The 24420-nt window shown below is 39.3% G+C and overlaps 1 protein-coding gene across 7 annotated transcripts in view; it reads right to left on the bottom strand.

Annotated features, from left to right (window-relative positions):
• The window catches only part of RIMKLB (ribosomal modification protein rimK like family member B), a 50469-nt gene that overhangs the window by 15060 nt on the left and 10989 nt on the right, over window positions 1–24420 (bottom strand). For 6 of the 7 annotated variants that reach the window (XM_036389626.2, XM_036389665.1, XM_036389645.1 and 3 more), the window contains exons 4-5: window positions 3131–3361; window positions 1129–1215 (exon numbers count right to left, since the gene is read on the bottom strand). In XM_036389626.2, coding sequence (XP_036245519.1) covers window positions 1129–1215; window positions 3131–3361 — 318 coding nt within the window. Of the gene's footprint in view, window positions 1–1128; window positions 1216–3130; window positions 3362–13144; window positions 13210–24420 lie in introns of all 7 variants that reach the window. The other variant, XM_036389675.2, reaches the window with a different exon arrangement.

Genomic DNA, 24420 nt, shown 5'->3' on the forward strand with positions numbered 1-24420 from the left:
CCACAGCTGTCAAAATCACCTTGCTGCAACATCAAACTTTCCACCTTGGCTTTGGAGCTCCACCCACACTTTAAAACCACACTAACAGGTATTGCTGCTATCAGCAGCAGGTCTGATCTTCCTCAGTCCCCAGCGTTTTGCTCTCTTCCATTACGTCAACACGACCATTTGTGCAAGTAAGTGCTAAGTCATGTAAAAAACTAACTGGAGTAAAAATAACCGATCCAGATCCAGTAAAAATAACCAATCCAGATTTGACATCAGTTCCTAAATCTATTTACTACATGGCTACAGAAGCACTCGTGACAGTAGAAGAGGAGCAGCAGAGAGTGAGAGCAAACTGATGGACAGAAAGAAAGAAGCGGTGTCCTCTAGTTATGATTTTGTTTGAAGTAACTCCTGGTTTTGTGCCTTAACTTCATTTTTAGTCTCTTTATAGATCTGATATTTATTACATTTGTTTTAAAATATATTAAAAACAGAGCAACTTCCTGTGCAAATAACCTCTGAAATTGATTTAAACATGGTTTCTCTTTAGTAACCACTATTTAACACTAAATTAAGTTGATGTTTGTTTTATATTCAACACTTAAAACAAAATACTAAAAACAGTGCAATTTAATCCGAACCTGCAGTAATACCACTGACACTGTCAGAAGTATTTTTCTGAAAAACAGAGATTCAGTTTTACAAACAATACGTAGGATTTTAATTAAATCGGAATCCTAATTATAGATGAAGTTGAGTAGGAAAGAAGTCACTGAATGAACTGAGATTTCATTTTTTAGGCCTATTTAAAAACATCCCTAAAATCCATGTAGGCTTCTTTCAACTTCACAAACTCCAGACGTCCCATTATTCCAGTTCAAAGCTTTCCCCATAGAAGTCACCAATGCACCATAATTTTGAACGCTTTGCCCCCTGGCTTTCCAAGACTGGGTTCTACTAAAACTGTTTCTCAGTGCTGCAGCCTATTCAATATTCAGCATTCATGGGTGGTAGAATTTAGATGTATTGGAAAGAAGTCCAACACCTAACAGATCTTCTTAACTGTCTTTCCTTGATGAGACAAAATCTTGGAGTGCTGCTCAGAATAGTCCTTGCCCTTACCCCTGACCTCACACCCACCTCGATGACCCCGCGTGTTCTTCACCACCATAGGGAACTCCAGCACTTCCGCCTCATCAATCATTTTGGAAAAATTCTCATGACCACCTGGCAAAAAGAAAACCAACAACATTATGTGCCACCAGTCTGCTGTGGCCAAATTTGGGATGTAATTGCCATACATTCCTCCCACCCTTACAGCTTATATAATGCAGAGAAATCATCAGTTAGGAGGACCTTGGTCATGGAGCACGATCAGACTTTGAAGGTGTTTGTGACGTGTGGGATATTAAGACCTACTTCCTTTTGAACTGAAGACACAAATTGACAAAGGCTTCTTGATCACAATCCCAAAAGCTCAATCTAAATCTTCCAAATCCAAATGCCCCAATTCAACCATCTTGTTCCATTTTATCCCTTTTACTTTATCAACTTCCATCTTTTCAAATGTCTAACAGGAAAGCAGCAGACACATAACACTAGTAACAGTTCCATCCAAACTACTACCCAGGAAAGCAATACAGAATGTGATGACAAGGCATAATCCACAGAGCAGCAACAACCCAGACCTGGTCAGTTCACCTCCCCCCTTCTGAAGGCTTAAGTCTCCTGTATCTCATTCTCTCTATATCCTGAAGTAGTACTTCAACTTTTAATCTCATTGCATCTCTAAGGACCTTAGAGTGTAGCTTTTAATGGCCATTCACACAATTATGGTTGATACTTCAAGGTTACTTGAGTTCAATTCAAAGAAGGCTGACCATAGCACAAGAAACACAGAAGAGAACAGTCAGCAGACAAAGGGATGAGCCCCCTCTAACACATAATGCAGTAAAGTGCAGAAGTCAAGTCAAGACACCAAGTCACAAAGCCAGCAGCAGCCATCACAACCCTGCCACGGAGTTTAATGCATGTCATGGAGTAACATGTCATCCAGCACACCCTGCTTTACTTGGCCAAGTCAGCTCTCACTGATAACTTGATACTTGTGGTTAAAAAAAAAACAAAAACGAAAAGAAAGTCATGCTTCTGTCAAATGCCAGAGGCAGACACCAACAGAAGTGGGAGGGAGTTATGATCAAACTGGCATGTTCTACAATTATTAAGCATTATTCATGGTCTCCCCTTCCCCAAAAAAATTAAGAACTCATTCCTTTCTCAACAAGTTAGAGCAGCCACATGTATAAAGAAAGGGTATGTTTCTTCTCAAATTGTTTTCATGGTGATTGATGGAAATAGTAATTCATAGTAATTGACAGAAAGCCATGGTTTTGTCAATCTTTTTTCTCATTTTGTCACATTCCCATTATAAAAACTTATTGATGCAATCACACAAACGGGAGGAAAGCACTGATATTCCCAGAAGGAACAGAAGGTTGAGAGGTATCTACAGTTCTTTAACAGATTGTAATTAAAAGCAGAAATAGCATCAAGGTAGCTCAGACAAATGGTTCCTCTAATCTAGCATTCTGTCAGGAACCAGAGATACCAGAGATTCCAGAGGCAGTCACAAAAAACTATAATTAACTGTTTTGGTGGGAAACAAAGCCTAAACTATTGTTAAAAGTGAACACAAGGACTCCTACTCCTTCCTACTCTTGTCCTTTCCCAAAAACTAATGTATTTGCAGACTCTTTCATTCATATAGGAGTTTAATCTACTTTCAGGTTCTAAGTCTAGTTTTCTGTAGTACTTATGACATTAGTACCCCAAGTTCTTGTCTGCTGTTTTAGGCAATTGGAAAAGAACAGAAAGTATTATAGCACTAACAGCCAAAGTCAGTTACTTGGAAGGCTGAGGTACAGTTCAAGTGCTCTTTTCAAAGCATCAAAAGCTAATCAACAAATACAAAACCAGAATCTGGGTGTCACGACTTTAACTTCCTTTTTGGTTACTCAACATTTAGCTGTGGAACTGGCCTCATGGCTAAATTTCTATGGATTTCCAAAACTTACATCTTTTGCACTGCAAAAGCACAAGTTGTCGAGGCAACTATGCTACCTCTTTGATCCAACAGCCTTACCATATGAAAAAGTGTCTGGAAGAGGCACACCATGGCCAGCAAGTTCTTGAAATGTCCAGAACTTGTTGACACAGTTGAGGATGGCTTGAGGACGATTCATCAATCGACAGCCCATCTTCTCTAGGTGGCGAAGGACTGTGATGTCGCTGTCACTCTGGACCCAAGGTGTGGGAACACGCACAACCACCACTTGTGGGTAAGCAGTAATGAGCTCCCCTTTCACCCGGAGACCTAAAGAAGGAAGAGAAAAAACATCCCAGTCTTAAGTCATAAGGTCTCCAGGAGAAGGTAAACAGGCACAGATACTACACTATCTGTGATCAGAGATACCAGACTTCAACAGTAAGCGTTAAAACAGCACAACTCTCCCTAGCACACATCTTGTCAGCTGTGCTGTTTCACTCATGTCACTCTTAACTCACTTAAAACTAGGACCAAGCAAAGACCAGACTTAATTAGGGCACACAGTCTTGGGCTCCTTCCCAGGGTGATGGACATTTGTTTACAGGTTGACACTCCACCCTTTCTATGGGTGTAAGCTGCACACGACTGTATCAACAGCTCAGGAGGTTCCTGCCTCCCACCGCTGGATCTTGCCTACAGGATGCAGTTCATACCTTTCCCAGTCCCAGCTGTATTGATCCCTCTGTTTGTGGCACCACGTTACACAACATATTGCCAAAGTAACAGAGACTAGATACGATCCTTAAAAAAACACAAAAAACCAGCAGTATTTTTAACAGGTCATTTCAACAATCTGAATAATATTAAATTAAGTAGTCAGAAATAATTTTATCAGCTAACAGGGAAGAACCCTGTGACAAAGGCAGGAACTAGAAGGAAAGCCAGCTTTGCCACCAAGATCAATATATTACTTAATCATGACCTATAGTTTTACAGGCTAATTCTCTGAAAAAGAAACACTGAAAGACGAGCTGCGGGAATAGGCATACAACAGGATAGGACAGGAAGGCATCAAGCTCAATGGAGACAATCTGGCATCTGAGGACAGGAAAAGACAAACAAGGTTTGATATTTACTTTATTTGCCTTATGTTCAAAGCAAAAATTTATGACTTCAGCAAAAAAACTCAGCTCACACTGCTATCAGCACCTTAAGGGTTAAAAAAAAACCCAAAAAAAGTGAGCTGAGAAATCACAGTGCATCTGCATCTTGTGCCTACCAAAGGCCACCTGTAACTTGTGAGATCTAACCAAATTTTATTACCTGATTACTGTATTCCAAAGATGCTACATTACAAATACAGACTTGTATCTACTCTGCATGAAGGCACTGATTGCCAAGTGATATATTTCATTTCAAGGTGCATTAGAATTAATTGGGGTAGAACTGGGGGGGAGGGGGGAGAGAAGAAGGAGGGGTTTCCCCCCTCTGTACTTCCCTTTTTTCTTTTCTTCTCCCAACCAGGATGTATTTTAGACCTTGCATTAAACGTAATGAAGCAACCACCTAACTCCCAAAATGGAAGTTGAAATGTGCTGCCCAGTCCTCAGGAGAACACAGAACCACACTCTGGAAAGGCCAAAACAGAGCCACATCCAATACAAATCCCTTTTTCCAAACCCCACAGCCATAATTGCACAGAGATGAGCAAACATAAGCAGACGGGTGCTCTGGCTGCTCACCTCATTAGCACCAAGCACTGCCGCATTGCAGCTGACATGACTCGCGTGTTTAAGCAAGCAGGCTCCAGACACACACACACCCCATTTTAGAGAGCATCTCAAGCAAGATTAAAAACAAGACACTGCTACAAACCTAAGCAGACTGTGAACAGCACAAAATGGACTACCATCTCCTTTAGCCAGAAAAGGAGTACAGATTCAGCAAGCAGAGTATTTTTTTACTTATTAGTCAGATTCCACCTTACACATGTATTTTTCCATTTAGGTGCATGCCCAATTACACCCACTTTTTGCCAATGTAATTACATGCACATCCTGATCCACATGCAAGCTGTGCAACAATCATTCTAAAAAGGACTGCATTTTCTACATAGCCCCAAATTGCCACCGTTATCTGTGTTGTGAACCAAAACGACACAGTTTTCCAATTCATAATCTCTCAGTCTATTTTGTTCTTTTGCTTTAAAGTCACGCCACATGCTGAAGTTTTGCACCATGGATTCTGAAAAAGAAAAACAGTAGTTTGAGGAGATGTCTTTGTCTCACCTGGAATTCTTCTGAGTACCTGTGTTAGACCTGACTATCAGACTGGTGTAAATTTAGCCAGGTCACCATCCCCCCTGAAGTGACTTTGGAAGTACAATGATGCTATCAACAGAACAGTCTGAGCTTTTGTTTCAGATTCAGTCATATTCTCTAGTCTGGATACTGTTCTCCCCAAAACAAAATTTCTCTCCCCTTACAGAAGGTAGTTTACAAACAGAAAGAAGAGCTACTAAATGAAATGTATAATTTGAATCACTACTACTGATATGCACCATAAAAATTAGCTGCAGTCTCCCAGCAACACAGTGCTGCAAACAGAAGCAGCTTTATTACAGTAAAAAGGAGAGGCAGATTCTGCCATTTTGGAACAAGCGTGCATTCAGCATTTCATCTGAGACCCATCAGTTAAGAATCAGGTTAATGGTCATTATTGCCAAGTGGGCTGATAAAATAATATTTATTCACTATAATGTGCTGAAAGCAGTAACACAGAAGATACTAATGTGTAGGGGTAATTTTTTTCCAAAGAACTGATTCATGAATGTAAAGAAGAATAAGGGAAAAAAAGACTACAAAGATGTTGCAGAGTGGTTAAGAGGTTTGGTTTTTTTTTTAATCATAGATTGTGCTGAGTTGAAAGGGACCCACAAGGCTCATCATGTCCAACTCCTATCACTGCACAGAACAGCCCAAATAACCACACCATGTACCCAGGAGCATCATCCAAATATTTCTTGAACTCTGTCAGGCTTGGTGCAGTGACCACTTTCCTGGGGAGCCTGTTCCAGTGCCCAAACACCCTCTGTGTGAAAAACCTTCTTCTAATATTCAACCTAAACCTCCCCTGACTCAGCTTCAGGCCACTCCCTCAAGTCCTGTCACTGTCAGCACAGAGAAGAGATCAGTGCCTGCCACTCTGCTTCCCCTCATGAGGAAGCTATAGACCACTCAAGGTCTTCCCTCAGCCTCCTCTTCTCCAGGCTGAACAAACCAAGTGACCTTTTTCACAGTGTGGCACACAAAACTGCACACAGCTGAGATGAACCCTCTTTTCTTTGCAGTTATAGGGTCACCCTGATCCCAAAACAGTAAAGCAGGTTACACTCACTGTTGCCTGTGGACAACGAGCTGACCTCACAAACACACAGAAGGCAGACACTCAGACCATACAGAAATACCTTGACAAATAACAAGTTAATCCATTCGTTGACATTTTCAGTGGCTGCCCATGACATTGCAGACACAGCAAAGAGACAGCTATACAGTCCTTCGAAACACCAATAATGTAAGCCAGGAAAGGAAAATTCAAGCTTATCCAATACTGTGAACTTTCATATAACTCATCATATAACAATCACTTTACCAGAGCCTGAGGAACAATTTTTAGGTTATCACAAAATATTTGGGTATTCTTTGGTTCTAAGATGTAAAGACTCATGGGTTGGAATATCACACAGTAAAAACAGATGTAAACCCCGCTCTTCAATGAGACCTATTCTTTCACTCAGTTCCAGCTATCTTTGTTCTTCCTCTGCAAGACAAAATTCTCCAAAATGGAACATGGTACACCTATAACATTAGACACCAATCATCACAGTATTCAGACAAAGTACAAAAGGAATTTTTGCAATGTGAACTGTAATCACCTGGGAATAAACCTCACCAGTTATACCTCAAAGTCAGAGGCTCAAGTTTCTTTCAAAAACAGCTCAAAGCAGCACATGATAGAACTGAGTGGGTAAATGCATGATTATTCATCAGCTGGCCCAGCCACTCCTCCTTTTTCACTCCCAAAGAACAGCAGGCAAGCTTAAAATGCAAAGCAGCTGGTCTCTGCTAAAAAGGATTATTTTGACCCAAAAGGTAGAAGCCATCACATGAACCTGTGAAAACCACAGAAAACAGACAGAGCATTAAACTTTACTAAAGACAGAAGAAAGAGGCACAGATGGCTACTGATGTTACCTGTGAGATCAGAAAATGTGCATCTACATTCTTACAAAGTTCCTGAGACACTAACCTCCAGCACAGCAGAGCTTATTCATATTGTAAGATACTCAGGATGACAGATGTCTCTCAAAAACCTGATTTAGTACAATTTTAGGGTGGACAAACATACTCTGGGACAAAACACACAATGATGGCATTATGGATGGCTAAAAAGGATCGAGATTTCAAGCAACTGTGTGTGGCTTCTGAGCATTTTAATTCACATCCAAGCAGTATTTTAAATTGCTTACATTTTTGAAACTCATTATATTCCATTTGCAACCTACACAAATCCTTTCCAATCTCTACAAGACTCATTCATCAGCAGATTAGTAACTACTGCAAAGCAATAGCTCATGTCCAGTTTGCATGTTACAAACAACTGTACTTTTAGTTGAAACAATGCAAATCCTTTCACAGAAAGAATGTAGTTTCAGAATGTAAGTCTAAAAACTCAAAGATTGCAAGGACATCAAAAATATTTTCAGATGCTTTATATATCTTGCTTTAGCAAACATCAGGCACTTTTAACAAAAGATTAAACCTTAGTAATATTAAATAAATTTATAAAAGATTAAGCTTTTCACTGTGCCTGGAAACAGCTGATACACTGACTTGCTACCCATGGAAGCTCATGACCTATCAAATCCATTTCTGACCAAACAGATCAAAAGAGCAGGAATGAGGCACAAAAGGTGCATCTTTCAAACTGACTTCCTGTATATATTTCACAGAATTTGTCTGAGAATTGTGTGGCTCTGAGAAGTTCCCAAGCATGACAACACAGTTAATGTACATGTAATTCAATGTATAACATGGGTATCTATGCAAAAAATCCTCACTCTGTGGCCTCAGCTGTGGCTACCTCTATCTTTAGCAAAACCCCCAATGAACACCAGCTCTCGGAAATACATAAGTAAAACAAAGCAGGAAAAGTGTTTCAGTATTCAGACAGATCCAGTATGTGGAATACTTTTTCTAACAGACATACCAGCATATAAGTGGTTGGTCATCATGCATGCAGCACTACAAAAAATAAAATCTGAATCAAATTTCACTAGCATGAAATTTCACTAGCATGAAACATACACCAGCTCCCACCACATTTCCAACAGGAGCTAGCAGGGTCTGGGAACTTCCAGATATATCACCCAGATTTTTCCTCAGAGATCTGTAGGCTACCCTGAAAGTCTCCAGCTCTCAGAACTTTGTTATACAAATTTATTCATCCACCCATCCATGGAGCTGCTAACGTTTCCCAAATGAACAGTCACTCAGCAAGCAGGCTATAATGAATTCAACTCAGTCAGCTGGGAGAAACAGGCAAGCCTTCTACCACACAAACCTTTCCTCGTATTTTGATGGTATTACATCCTGCTACTTGCTCTTCACAATTTATCAGTTGTTCTCACAGACATCACTGAATTTTTCTACAAGCCTGGACTCACTCCTGCTCTCAAATCAGTGCATTCCTATTTCATTTGTCCTCCCAATATCTGTCACCCACAAGACACTGCATAATATTTGCATTAAATCATTATAAAGTGTTTAATAATTACTTACAGTTTACTTGCAGGGAATTAAATGTGTTTCACCCTAATTGCCATGTTAAAGCAAGCTTAAAGCTCAGAAGGGAGATATCCCAAACCTAAATAGCAGATTACTGCAATAACAAGTTATACATTCCCTCACAACTAAATCTCTAAAATTTTCAAAATTCAGCATACTTCAAATATACATTCTGCCAAGACTGTGTCAGAACTAAGGAATAATTAACAGAAGTAGAATTAATATTCATTAAATACTACTCTATATCTCAAAAGCTTGCTGTTATATTAATTTAACTTTATATATCTATCTTATAACCCAACTATTAACAACATAAAATTTCCAGAAATTGGGTGATAAACTTTTTTTTCCAACTTCTTTTTTCAAACCTTCTTTGAGAAACACAACTTCATTGAAATATATAAGTATTTTGGACCAATTGGCAATTCCTGGGAGTTTTGCCAAAGACAGAGGCAGTCACTGAAGTTAAATTCCTCTTCTGAGAAGTGGCTGCTTGTGGCAGCTGTATGCTAGATAAAGTATCACACTTCAAATGCAATTTTATTTGAACCAGAACTTAACCTCTGAAAGGCAGCTAAGCACTGAAATTTTAGAGAACCACAAATTTATTAACACCAAACTGAACTTCCCCCTTTGAAGTTGCACAGGAATTTTTCCTATATCACTTATCGCCTAACAGCCACAGTTTATTACTCTGATCATTAAGTTGTCACAATTCCTCCAAAATGCCACTGCCATGTAAAAGCCTCTTTGGTATCTAGTATTACCAAGCCATTTTTTACCCTAGTGTCCACAGAAACAGATTTCTCCAACAGTTCTGTGATGGGTGTTTTAAGTTCAAATTCTCTCCCTATCCTGCTCACTAGTTTTTTCCAACCAAATTAACAAGTGCTAACATTCAACCTTATGTATTTAATATGACCTCACCCTACTTCTCCACAAAAACTTAGCCAGAAAGGCTTTCCCACCAGGATACACTTCCACAGCTCAGCAGTACCAAGGAAATCACACAGAGCAGAGACAAAACTGATTTCTCTAGAACAGTACTATGCCACTGTATTCTGAAAAAAAATGTATTTTGGAAACCAGGAGCTGTAGATTTAGCAAGCCCTTATGATGAAACCTTTACCTAAACCCACTGCTCAGCACAGATTGCACTTCAAAAGCAGACAGCTGTTTATAAGCCAGACATGATATTTTAGTTTCTACATGGTTTAGGTGAGCCTCTTGTATCTCATTAGGACTTTTGTACAATAGTTCTACAAGGTGATCTCAGAACATTCCTAGGTCAATTAAGCATGATTGACAGAGTTTTAGAAGTCTAAGGCATCTTCAACTGAAAGAACACCCACTTGTGGCAGGTATCTGTCCTGTATCATCCATCCAGAGCCTACCAACACTGAGAGCCTTAGAAATAACAAGTTCTGGAATCCCTTCCCCAACTCAAACGCAGAAAGTCAAACACTAAATAATCCCATCCTAATTCAGTGTTACAGAACAAGAACAGAATCATAAAATCATTAAGGCTGTAAAAAATCTCTAAAATCAAGCCCAGCAATTAACCCAGAATTGCTAAATATACGTAAATTAACCTTACTGTAAACTAACTCCACTCTTAACACTCAGTCAGTCTTTCCCATGTTTTACATGTGCTGTTTCTGTTCATTCTGAATATCAGGTGAAGAAAAAAAGTTAAGGATACACCTGAAAAAAAAAGGCTGATTGAAAAGGTCTTTCCAAAAGCAGAAATCCCAAGGAAGGTTTCAAGCAACCCATAACAGGTTCTCCTCCCATCTGAGATTAATCAGATTTTTTTTCCTGTAATATCAATACCTACTAAATACCTTTAAAATGCCTACCATAATGCACCTCATCTCTGTCTGCTACCAAACAATACCTTCTGACACCAGGAGATGCCGTTTATTTACTTAAGCAAAGTGTTGAAGCAAAGTGGAGAAGCATGCAATGCAAGTTTCAATTTGTAACAAAGACACAGATCCTTCATATCTGTCTCCCATAACAGAAAAGATACTTATAAAACAATATCTAAACTGCCAAAAACTTTTAATAAATTCTATCCAATTCCCTCTCCTTTCCAATTTTTCCTAAATATATTTAGCTGAGCCTGAATTCTGGGGACTGGAAAGATCCCCTCAGTTTATTGTTTTGACCTGTCACTGCAGTCTAAAGCCTTCCTCGTCAAAACTGCATTGAATTTATGAATTGGAAGCACTTATTTTGGAAACAAATGTATCCTTCTTAAAAGAAGGAATTTCGCTGTGGTATTTTGGGTAAAATTGCATTAAAACTGACTCTAAAGCTTGCAGAGATATTATCAATTCCTGTCAATTAGGAGAGCCTGTTGTTTTGTGGGGGTTTTATAATGTGTCAGAGAAAACCTTGTACTTGGACATACAGCATACAACAGTTGAAGTGTCATTGTGAGTACAGTATTTTCCTCCACAAACACCTTCAGTCCCCTAAAAAAGTGTTCTAAAAAAAGCTATAACCCAAAATTTCTTAGTTTTGACAGACATTAACATAGAAACATACACAAATCAAAGGTAGAGAATGAATAAATACATTTTTCCTACACCTCCGTAAGCAAACTCACTGAGCTTGTCTCCTCTTTCTGACTTTAGTGGGTTAAAACTACATTGCAAAAGCTGTACACATGCTCCATGCCCATACTGTAATGACAACACAGATATAACACTGCAGTATTATTTTGCACCTGATCTGGACGCAGAAGCTTCCACCTAGTCACAAAAACATGTTAACTAATTAAGATACTTAGTTTGCTCCCTAATTAATACGCTCCATACAATCTATAACTTTCTTCTTGAAAGAAAATGTTCCTCATTATCACACAGTCCTTCCAATCAGTCCAGTCAAATACAAAAATCATGTTGTGGTAGTACCATACTCACAGACACCACGCTAAAGCAAGTAGAAGGAACTGCCCTCCCACTTTCAGCTTGTTTTGACTTTTGAAGGCAACACATTTAAGAGATCAGCCAATTTACCACTAATCCCTAGTCTGTAAGGGTAATTCTGTGCTTACCAATCCCTGCAAGCTGGTAAGTATCTTTATAAACATTTCGTCTACACTACAAGATCTGAAGCTCTCTTGTCTGAAATAATCACCCACCCAATTAACAAAGAAATAAAAACCACTAAGGGTCTACAGCTCTCATCACAAGTCAATGGCACAGAAGAGAAACAAAAGCCTTACCACTTCAGGTATGATAAGTCTCCTTAGTTCATTTAGCTCTTCCACAGATTACTCAAAGAATTGCCTTTAAATATCTGCAGATTACATTTTTCTTCAAGTTCTTCCATTTTACAGCAACGCAATCATGGGATTTCACTACCAAATGCCACTCTTGATCTGTTCTTAGTTACGGAATTGCAATTTACATTCATTCCTAGACTCTGCCTCTAACAACTTAAAAAGACTAAAAACTCTGAAAGGAAAAGGTCTGACAGCATGCTATGAACCTTAGAAGACCTAAGTAAGAAAGGGGAAGAAATGAGCACCTCTTTAGAAATTCCCATGCTGAAGAAAGCATTCACATAAGGCTGTGGTTCCAAGACAATTTTGACTTAAATCCTGTTGCTGCCAACAGTTTTACTCTCCAGCTCCATGCAATCCTACAGTGGCATGTAGTACCACCCACTCCCTATCACTCATACACAGACCCACTGGTGAGCTGGTAAGCTTCCCACACCAGCAGGAAACTCTTCTGTTCTTCTCTGGAATTCAATTTCTTGCAGGTGTTTTAAGCTGAACAAGCTCACTGCAGGATCTGATGAATCCAGGTGTCAACTGCAACAGAGAAACCTGGATCACAGCAAGGACAGCAAGGATCTCAACAGTTTAAATTGTCAAGATAGTGTTTTGAGACTAGAATTATCTATAGTGAGGTGGGAATTCTTTCTGTATTTACAACTCGATTGTCACTATGCTAGCCCAGCCTCCAGCTTTGTAAAACCAAACCAATCAGACTGATTTCTGTTTCTCAAACTCCTGTCCTATGCAGGTAATACCTTCTCCAGTGGCTTCCATGCTCTCAGGTTAAGAAAAATTTGCAACAAAACTGCTACAAAAACCCAGTTGCCAGAGTTCTTTGAACAGGACTAACAATTACAAGCAACAAGACATGCAGTTTACATGTACAGAATCCTTTCTGCCTGCAACCACTAAACTTTATTCAACTCAAAGCATCCACAAAGGGCATGCACTTTCAGAAGCCTGCCTCACCTTTAGTCCCAAGCATGTAAGGAGGAGTGCACAAAGAACCATTTCAGTCTTAGGCCAGAATGATCCTGGGAAGATTGACAGAAAAAGAAAAGGAAGCAGGATATGAACATGCACATTTCAAAAATTTCCAGTCAATACCAAGTTATTTCTACCTGCACTTACCATGACTTCAACCCCTAATCTCTCCTCAATTGGCGGCTGGATAGTTTGCATGCCTGAGGTACTGTGGTGAATGGATAAAGGCTTCTTCAGAAGGACAGGCTGTGAATATGAGAAGGGTTTGTGCCCCACACAAAGGAGCAGATCACACACATGCACCTCTGCTTTGGAGTGCACAGAGCTAGACAAGAGCCCAGCAACTGATACAGCATGCTAACACATTGTGACCATATATTTGGACCACCCACTCCATGAGGGCAGTCTAACTTTGTGACACACTGAGAGGCTGTGGCAGCTTCATCTTTGGAGATATTCAAAACCTGACTTCATACACCCCAAGCAACCTGATCGAACTTCAGAGCTGGCTCCAGCTTTCATGGTGGCCTTTGTAACTAGAAGGTTGGTCCAGATGTCTTTTTAAGGTCCCTTTCAAACTCAATTATCCCCCTGACTCTCTGGGGCCTCCTCCTGCAGTATGCCTGGGCTCTTAAGTTACTTAATGTTATGCCCAGCTGTAACAGTAGGATGCTTGCTCCACAATGCCCTATTTCATATCTCAAACTAGATACGTGGGTTCACTGGGCAACATCCTGTCTTTCTTTTGCATTATCAAGATCATCTGACAAGTTCTTTTAGTCATTAAAAATTAAAGATCAAGTTCTTCATGCAAGAAGTGGAAAGTGCTTTTATAGGTTCAACAGTTGTAGAGGAGAGACAGGACCCAAGGCCTGATTCTCTGACCACAAGGAAATTTGGAAAGAGATCAAAGAAGAAATTTAATATATGGTAAAGGCAAATCCTGTCTGGAAAGCAAAGTAACAAAGTGGGGAAGAAGTTGTAAGCTTTCATTGTTAAGCTCTTAAGAAACAACCGAAAATGGGCCTCGCACATCATCATTTCATTTTCCTGGTGGATGTAGTCATCCAACAAGACAGGCCTTCACAGAAAGATGCAGGTGCAGAAAGCTGTCAGGGAAACAAAGGGTAGTACCCTTTAGGTCCTGAGTTGAGTTTGAGTCTAGTTTTGTAGGAAAAAAGCTACTTCAAACCTTAAAAGGTTTTTTAAGATACACTTACCAAAACTTTGTCTCACTGGGAATAAGAAGCAACAGCCTGCATGCCAGACAAAGGAGAGTTAAACTTTTACTCGGAGTCTACAGGATATTCCCGAATGTTGTCTGAGTCAGGGGAACAAGGACACATAGTAACACTAGCAGGAGAACTTGGTAAGGCCTCTTCTGTTATTAACAACAACATTCACTGAAGAAAAAGGCATGATATAGGAAAGAAAGCGGCCCCACAACATGGAGAGGCAAGATTTGCATGGCTCTGCTTTCTACAACACTGTGGGTTAGTGCAAGGAATCTGAAGCTCACAAAAAATAATTTCATTATCATAACAACCAGCTGCCTCTGCCACTGCAGGCTCAGCCAGGCTCACTAATGCTCCCTTCCTACTTCATATCAAGAAAAATCTCAACTCAAAGCAGGGCATCCTGCCTGACCACAGAACTAAGAATGTAGTTCACCCTGTGAGTCTGTTCCTCATCCAGGAACAGAAGGCCCAACACTTAATGTTGATGTCCAAAAGTAATATATTACTTTTTTTATATCTATGAAGATATCCTTAACCATGAAAAAAGCCTGCAAGGCACCTCATAAAATATGAAATATAAAAACTGAAAGCAGTGCTGTCAAAAGAATGCAAACTGAATTCCAAGAATGGAATAAGCCAATTTCCAGAGTAGTTGAGTACAATAACAATGGGGACATGCCAATTTACATATTCATGAAACAAGCAAAAGGGAGAACAAGGTATAAGAGCAATTCCCCCAGGTATTCAGGTAAAATTCCTTGGTCTCACTGACAGAATACACATTATCTTCAAGGTAAATTTATCCATGGACTACTATTCAAAGACAAGAGTATTAGGTCACCCAAGTAATTAGTTATCATTCCAGCACTCCTGGTTTCCCCTACATCTACATTTTTCAAAACCTGGATAGTAAATAGTGTTGATGCATCCAGCACAGTCCCTATGTGCACATACTTTATTTACTAAGAATGTAGGTATTCAATATTACATTCAAAAGCTACATTAAGAGAAAACTATTGCAGCCACAAAGCCAAGCACACAAATGTTAGAAAAAGCCACAACTAAGGATATCTGTTGCACTGATCTACTACCCCACACACATACTGTCTTCAATTAAACAAACAAACATTATTTTTCCCCACAGCAGATACCTAATGTGCACAGAAGGTACAGCACTCATTTAACAAGTAGTGACTGAGAACTGTATTTTCTTTTACATTGTTTAGTGTAATCCATGGATTGATATACTGAAATCCTTGCATAAAACACATCACTGTTAATTTCTTCTTGAGTTTTACGCATTGTGCTTATCACAGTAATATGTAAGTCCTTCACAGTCATAATTAATTTTGATAACACCACAGGAAATCAGTGAATATTCCACTGATCTCCCATATGGGGGAGGGAAACCCAGAGATAAGTGTTGACAAAGGAATTCTAGATGCCACTTTTGAGCCACCATGATTTCTCAGTTGCTCATGCTGTTCTGATTGACTTCATTTGTGGATCTAAGAATTCAGCTCTTTCACAAAGCTGATCCTATCATCCAAAGTCTGGGCACTCAGAAAATGCAAAAACATGCAATTAAAGGCAATTTCTGAGCAGTTCAATTTAAATCACTAGACTAAGATTTTTTTCTTCCAGCTATGTTCTGCTTCAATTGTCACAAATTTTTGTAATCACAAAAAAGGCATCCTACAAATTGTCCTCTCCACCATACTGCAAGTTACATTTCCAGAGCAGAACACATGTACTTTAAGGAGGCTGACAAAAAAGTAGCAAGCAATTAAGTAATTTAAAATGTAGTAGCTGAAAATAAATACTCAACAAAGAAGACAAAATTCCAAATATGATTTTGCCAATTTCTAAGTTTAGGTCATTTGCTGCTGCTACTCATATGAGAATTTTATCCTCATACTTGCAGATAATCAAAAGCAAACTTCATCCCTTGACACCTAAGTAACACCTGACATGGTGGAATAGCATGTGAGGGTGAGACGAGCTTGCTTTGCTCAAATTCTCACTTCCCATTCATCCCCCCATAGAACTGATCCCCTTAGACATTCCAGTTAGTTTCCAAACCATGGATTTCTCCTACTGTCGTGTAATTTCTCTGACTGCAATTTTGAATACCACTGTAACCACTCACTTGCCTGCTTTGCCTTCAAACTTGTTTCCCATTTGAGTCTCCTTGTTCAGTTTGCAAGTTTAATCACAAAACCTGTGCTCCCACCATTTCCACTCTCCTATTTCCTTCATGAGGGAAGCAACTCCTTATCTAGCAAGAGTTTCTCTGCAATCACTTCCTGTTGCTGTTTCTTGTTCCAGCATGTTTGCCAAGTACACTGCCTTCACACTACATTTTTCTTCACTGGCACCTCAGTCCCCAATCCCAAAGCAACTTCAATCATCTTGTCCCCATTATATTTGAATGGACCATTCAGGTCTTTGTGTCAGAGAGAAGAGGTAAAACCAATATGAAAGAAGATCCCTACTTTAAATTGTGTGCTCAGACCAAACTGTATCCTCCATCTCACTGCAGACAGAAGGCCACAACACCAGAGGAACTTTCTTTTCCGTAATACATAGCTATGTTTCAAATGGTTTAGCTGTAAAGTTTAAACAAGTCTCTAAGATGCTTAACAGATTATTTTTTGAAATGGTAACAATTTGGGACAAATTTATGTCTACTTTCACTAGCAATAGCCACTTCAGCCAAACTGAGTTCCTGTTCCAAGCCTTTCTGTCCAAAAAGATCCTTACAGATTTGGGGTAAAACATTCTTTTTTCCTTGAAGAGCCCTCCTTCCACTGTGTGACTTGGCAAAAAAAAATCACAAGACAGCCTCAAAGAGCCATTTAAGAGTCAGATGTATTATTGATAAGGAAGGACAAATTCTAAGCAATAAAAATCTGATGCAAAGGTTTAGACTACTGTTATATTAAGATAGGTGATGTGAAACCTATTTGCAATGTCAAAAAAATCCTCATTCAATGTTTTATCAGACATAAATACAACACTTAAAACATAATCAGTACTAAAACTCAAAATTTCCTTGCCCAAACTAGGTGAAGTAGCAGTTTTGTACCAGTGTCACCTGTCTGGCCAACAGATGTTTTTATTTTGTTTCATACATAAGACAGAAAGCAAAGCAATATGCTCTTCTTACTGGAAAGCAAGGAAGAAGGCATTATAAATTAGGACTTGTCATCCATTTACCATCTTGAGTGTCTCAAATTATACTTTTAAATAAATCCTGACTTTACCAGGAAGTAAGCATAACGTCAGGACATCAGCAATTTCAGCAGTTAGGTCAACCATTGAGATGTCAAAGCAAGTAACTTTTATTGGGGGTGGGGAAACCAAAATAATCTATTCATTAATTCAAGACCTTCACAGTACTATCTGGAGCATAACAAGAACCTTGGAAGAAGCAGCTTGACTTTTCACACTAGATTCACAAAGGGATTCTGGCACTTTTCACAGTAAGCCAAATTGGTGGTGAAGATACCCTTTTACCTCATCACTCAAGGACAGTTACTTGGATATGGGACCCAAATACTGACACAGACATCAGACCACAGAGCCCTCCTAGGCTGATCTCTCTCTGTATCATATCATTCTGTGTTACATAAAGCATACAACTAGCACGTCAAAGATGAAAATATTCCATCTCTAAGGTCAGGGCACGAACCTGGGAAGAAATATACTTGTACTTACTACTTCAACCAAAGACAGATGCTAAACAAGTCTAACATTGATGCAAATGCCCCAGACTCCAGATTCTATGTACTCACAGCTCTTTTCTCCACATGATGGATCAGTGAACTCCTGAGAAGGCTCAGCAGAGATGAACAAACATGATGTGCCTGTGAAGCTCTAGGAAAATATGGGAAGTAACTGACCACAGCTGTGGCTAAGCAAGTTGACCTTATCATATGATGACTAGAGGGGTGGAGCACCCCTTCCATAAGGAAAGGCTGAGAGAATTGGGAATGTGCAGCGTGGAGAAGACTTTCAGATGACCTAATTGCAGCCTTTCAGTACCTGAAAGTTGACAGCAAGAAAGATGGTGAGTATTTACAAGGGCACGTAGTGACAGGATAAGGGGGAATGGCTTTAAACTGAAAGAGCGGTTTGCTTTAGATATTAGGAGGCAATTCTTGATTACGAGGTGATGAAGCACTGGCACAGGCTGCCTAGAGAATTTGTGTCTGCCTCATCCCTGGAAGTGTTTAAGGGCAGGTTGGACAGGGCTTTGAGGAGCCTGGTCTAGCAGAAGGTGTCCCTGCCCATAGCAGGGAGGGTGAAATGAGATGATCTTTAAGGTCCCTTCCAACTCAAACCATTCTATGACAAAAGAGACCAGAAGGTGGCTTTCAAGATAAAGGTTTGTAACACTTAGGAGACTGTTTGACTCTCAGTTGAGTGAATCAGTTGTATGTGTAAATGTTTGTCCAGGAGAGCAGCAAGATCCTGAATGTCTCCCCAAGGTAACTAAACCAGCCTGGGGGAGTGTATCCAGGGCTCAGCCCAACCTAGAGGATAAAAACAGAATGATTAGCCAAGAGAGTTTTGAAGAGAGCAATGGGCTTGAGTTGACTTAAACCCCTGTATGCCTTCCCAGGGACTGGGAATGCCCAGTGTTGTGATAGTGAGCATATCAAAAGGACCTGTAATGAGAATCACCTTTGCATTGCGCTCCAACAGCTCTGTCTATGCTCTATTTCTAAATTGCTTGTCAAACAATTCATAGCTGTATATTTTTAACAACTAAAGAGAACACTTACACAGCTTTTTACAAAAGACTTCTGTCCTTGAAAAAACTTCAATTAAAAGGAAATCATCCCCCTCAAAGTTCCCCAGCATTGTATCAACACAACAAGACAACTGACATGACACCTAGAGGATACTTTCAAATCAAGTTCTTAGAACTCGAGGGAAATATTTATTGATCTTCTGACTGCTGTGTTTCCCTACCAGATCTAATTATTCTTTAGACAGAAACTGCCAAGAAACAGGATTTGATAGCATGGATTTTGAGCATATCATTCATGGGTGTTACAACTATTATGATGAACAAAATCTTTGACCCTAATAACTGTATCGGTGGAGTCCAACCCCCTTCTCACTAAAAAAATCAAGAGCACTGGCATACCTAGTCTTTTTTACTTCAGATCTTACCAAAAAGGATCAAATAACTAGTGTGTCTCTTCCAATATCTGTTCTTCCATGCTTTACTCACAGACGTGTCAAGATGGGTAACAAACACAGTAAGAGTCTCCAGCTCAATTCCTGCCCTATACTGAAGTACAGAGCAAGAAAACTTTTCTGTATAATTAGAAAGGTTTCCTACAAAAGTTAACACAATTAATTAATGCAATTCAAGCAGGGTTCCTCTAACAACATAAGCAGAATATCTTTGCTGTCAGGTATTCTGCTCAAGTTGTCAGAGCTCTAACACATTCTGCTTCAACTTGCTTAACTTTTAACAAATAAAAAGGCATTTTATCACACTTTTAATCCTAAAATGGACTCGATTTTTAGAGAGATGGAAATCATATAAGCTCTACCATTCAAAGAATAATCATTATAAGGACACCATTACAGCTTTTTATGACATTGTAAATGTTAATTATTTACAATACAAGGAAATAAAAAATAATTGATCATTTCAGTAGTGACGTTCTTTTTGTTGTTGTTCTGCTCTTCATTCCACTCTTTCCATGCAGTCAAGGGCAGATACAAAAGGAAACTGTAATTCCTAAAACTGGTATTTCACCAAAATTCACATGTAAGAGTTTATAAAAATAAGAAAATAAAGTGACTTGTCCATGGACACTGGTACTCCTAGAAGCCCCTATCAATCCAAACACAGGTCTGCACACTGGAAGACCATCTCAATACTGGTCAAGGTTCAGCAGTACCAGTCTGTCTCACATTCACAATCACTGAGAATCAACTACCCATCATTCATAAATGGACTACTACCAGACTTGAGAAAAGGTGGACAAAGTCAATTGCTTAAAGAACAAGTGATAAGGGTACTTCTCTGATCACAAATCTGGGAAAGCAAGCATATCCATAAAATAAAGTTTTTCACATCAATACTTGGGCTATCTTCTAATCTCTCCCACTCCAACACACAGTTTGCCCTTCTGATTTACGTGCTGAAGAACTGTTTGTGCAGCCATGCTGTTCCCTGACTCGGAGGGCTGATGAAGTCTAAAAAAACACCTGCCATCAAGAACACACTGGTTTTAAAACTACATCAGTATGCAGACCCAGTTCACAATACAACTGCTCAGACAAATGTGCCAGCAAAACTTGCTTAGGTGACACAGCACTGGAACAGGGATTGTTGGAAAAGTCACACAGAAACCCCCAGCCAGTTAGACTGTCTTGTGAAATGTTAGGCTAATTTTCATTTCTCAACTAGGATGTATGGAAACACTTTCATCTTGCTTTTGTCCCTTTTTACATTGTTTATCATCCAGATGGTCACTCCTGAGAATTCTTACAACAATTAAAAATCTGGCAGTGCTTTCTGGCATTTTCAGATATGATGACATGCACGTATGTTCAAGATGATGTGCCCTACAAGTCTCATTTTCCTGGCTGGCTGTTCTAGAACACATGCAAATGAAAATCTTCAGACCTTAACACAGCCCTTTGAAATTAACATAATAAAATACCTCCCTGCAGAAACATTCCTACCCCTCTACCTTGCCAAGGTGGCTTTGGACTGAGCCCATATCTACAACTGGTGACATACTGAAGAAACAGAACAATTTTGAGAAGATCAAATTCACTGTTAGCCTTTGTTATTTTAGCATCAGTTTAAGATGACAATCATTCACATAAGAATAGAAATCCCTGACAGGAAGGAAGAAAACTGCAAGAACACCCAGGATGGTTACAGAGTATAAATCCTTTCTTTCTATATGCATTGTAAGAAAGTTGTCTTTGGTGTCATAGTTCAGAAAAAAACCAAACCAATTCTTAACATACATGGCAACTGTTGAAAGGCACTGTTATTAAAAGACGATAATAAAGCAAATGTTACTTTTTTTCTAGTAGAGATGTGTTTGTCTTGGGTATGTAATACTGGGGTGTCACATACTAGATTACACCCACCTCTAAACATAGCTACCATTCCAAAATCTCCTCTATACAGTCCATAGCTGCCTAACAGTAATGCTTACGGTTTTAGCATCAATCAGACTGGAAGTGATCAATTTCCACAGTGAAAGAACATCAAAAATGAAGTTTCGAGTGATTCTAAGCCCAGCACCTTCCACAGCACAAAATCCACTTCATGTCTAACCACCTTCCAGTCCTTTGCACACAATGCAGTTCCTTCTCCTGCTCACACTTGAGTCACAAACCAATTTCCCAACTCTGCAGAGGAAGTAATGGCTGCTCTGGCTGTAGTTAATAGCAGGAAACAGGCCAACTCTGCAGTGCTCAAAAAGGCACCTTGCCAAGGCTGCCTGCTTCTGTTCCATCACTCCCAAAGCCACTGCTGCATGCTGCAGGAAAATCTCTTACATTAAGGTGCACTGCTGGACTAACAAGTGCCAGGGGACTACTGAAACAATCAGAAGGAAGAGGACATGACTATGTTCCCTCTTGTATGATAGAAGACAGTCTTTAGGTGACTTACAAAAATATTAAGAGTTTTGATATTCTGATATGGAAACCATTTAATATACGTAAAAGCCGTCTCTTGCCATTGATCTAGCTGATTCAAAGTGGTTTTTTGTTTTTTCTTACCATTACATGAAAACACAAGAATTTGTTATCCATCCTTACCTTTTTCCCCCCAGCTTTCTATACTTTACAGAAATCTTTCAACTAAGTCAATTCCTCCATGTTTATTTCAAATTACATCTAATCCAGTGTGTGAAAAAAAATCAGAGATCACAACTACTCATTTCTAGTTCAAACTAAATAAATGAAGGACAGATCATACAAAACAAAAGATTAAAGATTTAAACAAGACACTGCCTTCTATTGCAAAGTTGAGGCCCACACTGGAAACCCTAAATCAGATGCCTAAACCAGCATACCAACCTTCACCAAATGAAAAGAATCTATCTTCTAAGTACTTCCTCTGCAGAAAAAATGAAGGTAAGAGATCTGTTTCCAGACGCTACCCATCTGACGTAAGAAAAGTCAGCTGACTGTGCACAATGTATGACTGTTTTAGAATACATGACTACTACACCCTTTTAATTCCTCACCTAAACTGACCATTTGGTTTCACATTCCCAAAGGAAAAGCCAAGTAAGTCTTAGGAAAAGTAAATACTTTGTTTTATACTTAAGTCACTCCAGCATCTTCAACAGTTCAAAGTTCATCAAAGCTACTTTCCTTAAAACTATTTTCCTTCACAGGACAGTATCAGAAAATATGGAGATTCCAAAAATCTACAATAAGGTATTGGTAAATTGCTGACACAGTGAATTCCAATTTCTGCTGTTCTGGTAGCAAAAAAAATTTAATGAAAATATTACTATGTATCATTTTAATGAGGGAAGGATCCAAATTTCCCTAACATTTTCTTCACAGAAGAATAATTCTTTAACCGTGCTGTCCTACAGGTAAGGTCTGGAGTCCGTGGGGAAAGGTACAACTCAATCCTAGACACAGGGAAGAAGAAAGAATATTCAGAACGAAGAGACAACCCATGGGTATGTTTTGTCTCTTGTCCAAAAAGTCCCCCTATAGGGTGGGATTTTCCTACCAGCTTCCCTCACCTCCACCTCATCTCACACTACTCACCCCTGCTCACAAGCTGTAATTTGTTTAGCTGCAAATTCCTCAAGCCTGTTACAGGACTGCATTAGCAAGCTTAGACATATAGTTTAAAAGTACACATTTTGACAGGACTCACTGCTAAGACTTCAAATAAATGTCTAAAAAATGTCCTGCAGAGTTTGTGGCATTACTTGCTATTTGTATTTGTATTTCAAATAAATATAGGAATTGCCAAACTAGATTAGAAAACTAGACATTTCAGTTTGTAATTCTTACATCTGGTAAATACCAAATGCCATGCACAAACAAAATAATCCTAAAGCTGACACAATCAGATATCTCAACCACAAGAAAATTCCTGTTTTGAAGTATTTCTGGAGCTATAGCTAAATCAACATAAATACAAGCCATTCCCTGAAGTAACAACCCCGTTCTTCCTTGCCTGTGTACCAGAGCTAGGAACTGTGTGACCACAAAAAGGGTTAGTGCAACAATCTAATCCAACAGAAAACTGTTAATTATTTGGTGGAGGTAATCTTCCATTGGATTGGCCAACTCAACTCGCACAAATGCAAGATCCTGCAAAGTAGCAGACAGAGAGAAGCTTTTTTTTTAATTATCTGAGGTACAACATGAAAGCGAGACAAGAGAGACATGAAGTCTTTTACAAGGCAAGCAGCAACAGCAATGCTGGAGAAGGACAAGAGGAACACAGATGCTCCACTCGACAGTAGATTGTCCTAGACTGGTTTAGTTTCATGAATTTAGCTCTTAGGAAACTTAGGCTACAGCTACACAGTGCAAGTTTAAATCAAACCAGCCCAGTATCACCCTCCACTTTTTTTCCACACATGCATTCTTGTCCATTCCTGTGCAACAATGTTGTGCATGTCTGATTCAGTAACCATCTCAGGACACTCAACCCACCAGAGAAGCAGAAAGAATTTATATAGCTCTACTCTTCCACTTATTTTTTCTCAGCTTTTTCCTTGGAAATCTACAGAGTACTACTGCCACTGTGGAAAAGATAAAGGAGTGCATGGCTTGGGTAAGCAGACACCTATTCAAGTAAGGCATAAACCACAGTTAATGTCAAAAAATACTTGTTGAACTTATTTCCAAAAGCGTTTAAGCATAAATCAGTTTAAGAATCTCCTTTTAGACTAAAAAGGAAAAAGGAATTCCACATCTTTTAACTTGGATTTACAATCACTTCTGGACTCATGCTGTGTTGATGTATCTAATGTGGATCTTGAGCTG

Source organism: Molothrus ater, chromosome 2 (assembly GCF_012460135.2).
Source record: "Molothrus ater isolate BHLD 08-10-18 breed brown headed cowbird chromosome 2, BPBGC_Mater_1.1, whole genome shotgun sequence".
NCBI classification, from domain to species: domain Eukaryota; kingdom Metazoa; phylum Chordata; class Aves; order Passeriformes; family Icteridae; genus Molothrus; species Molothrus ater.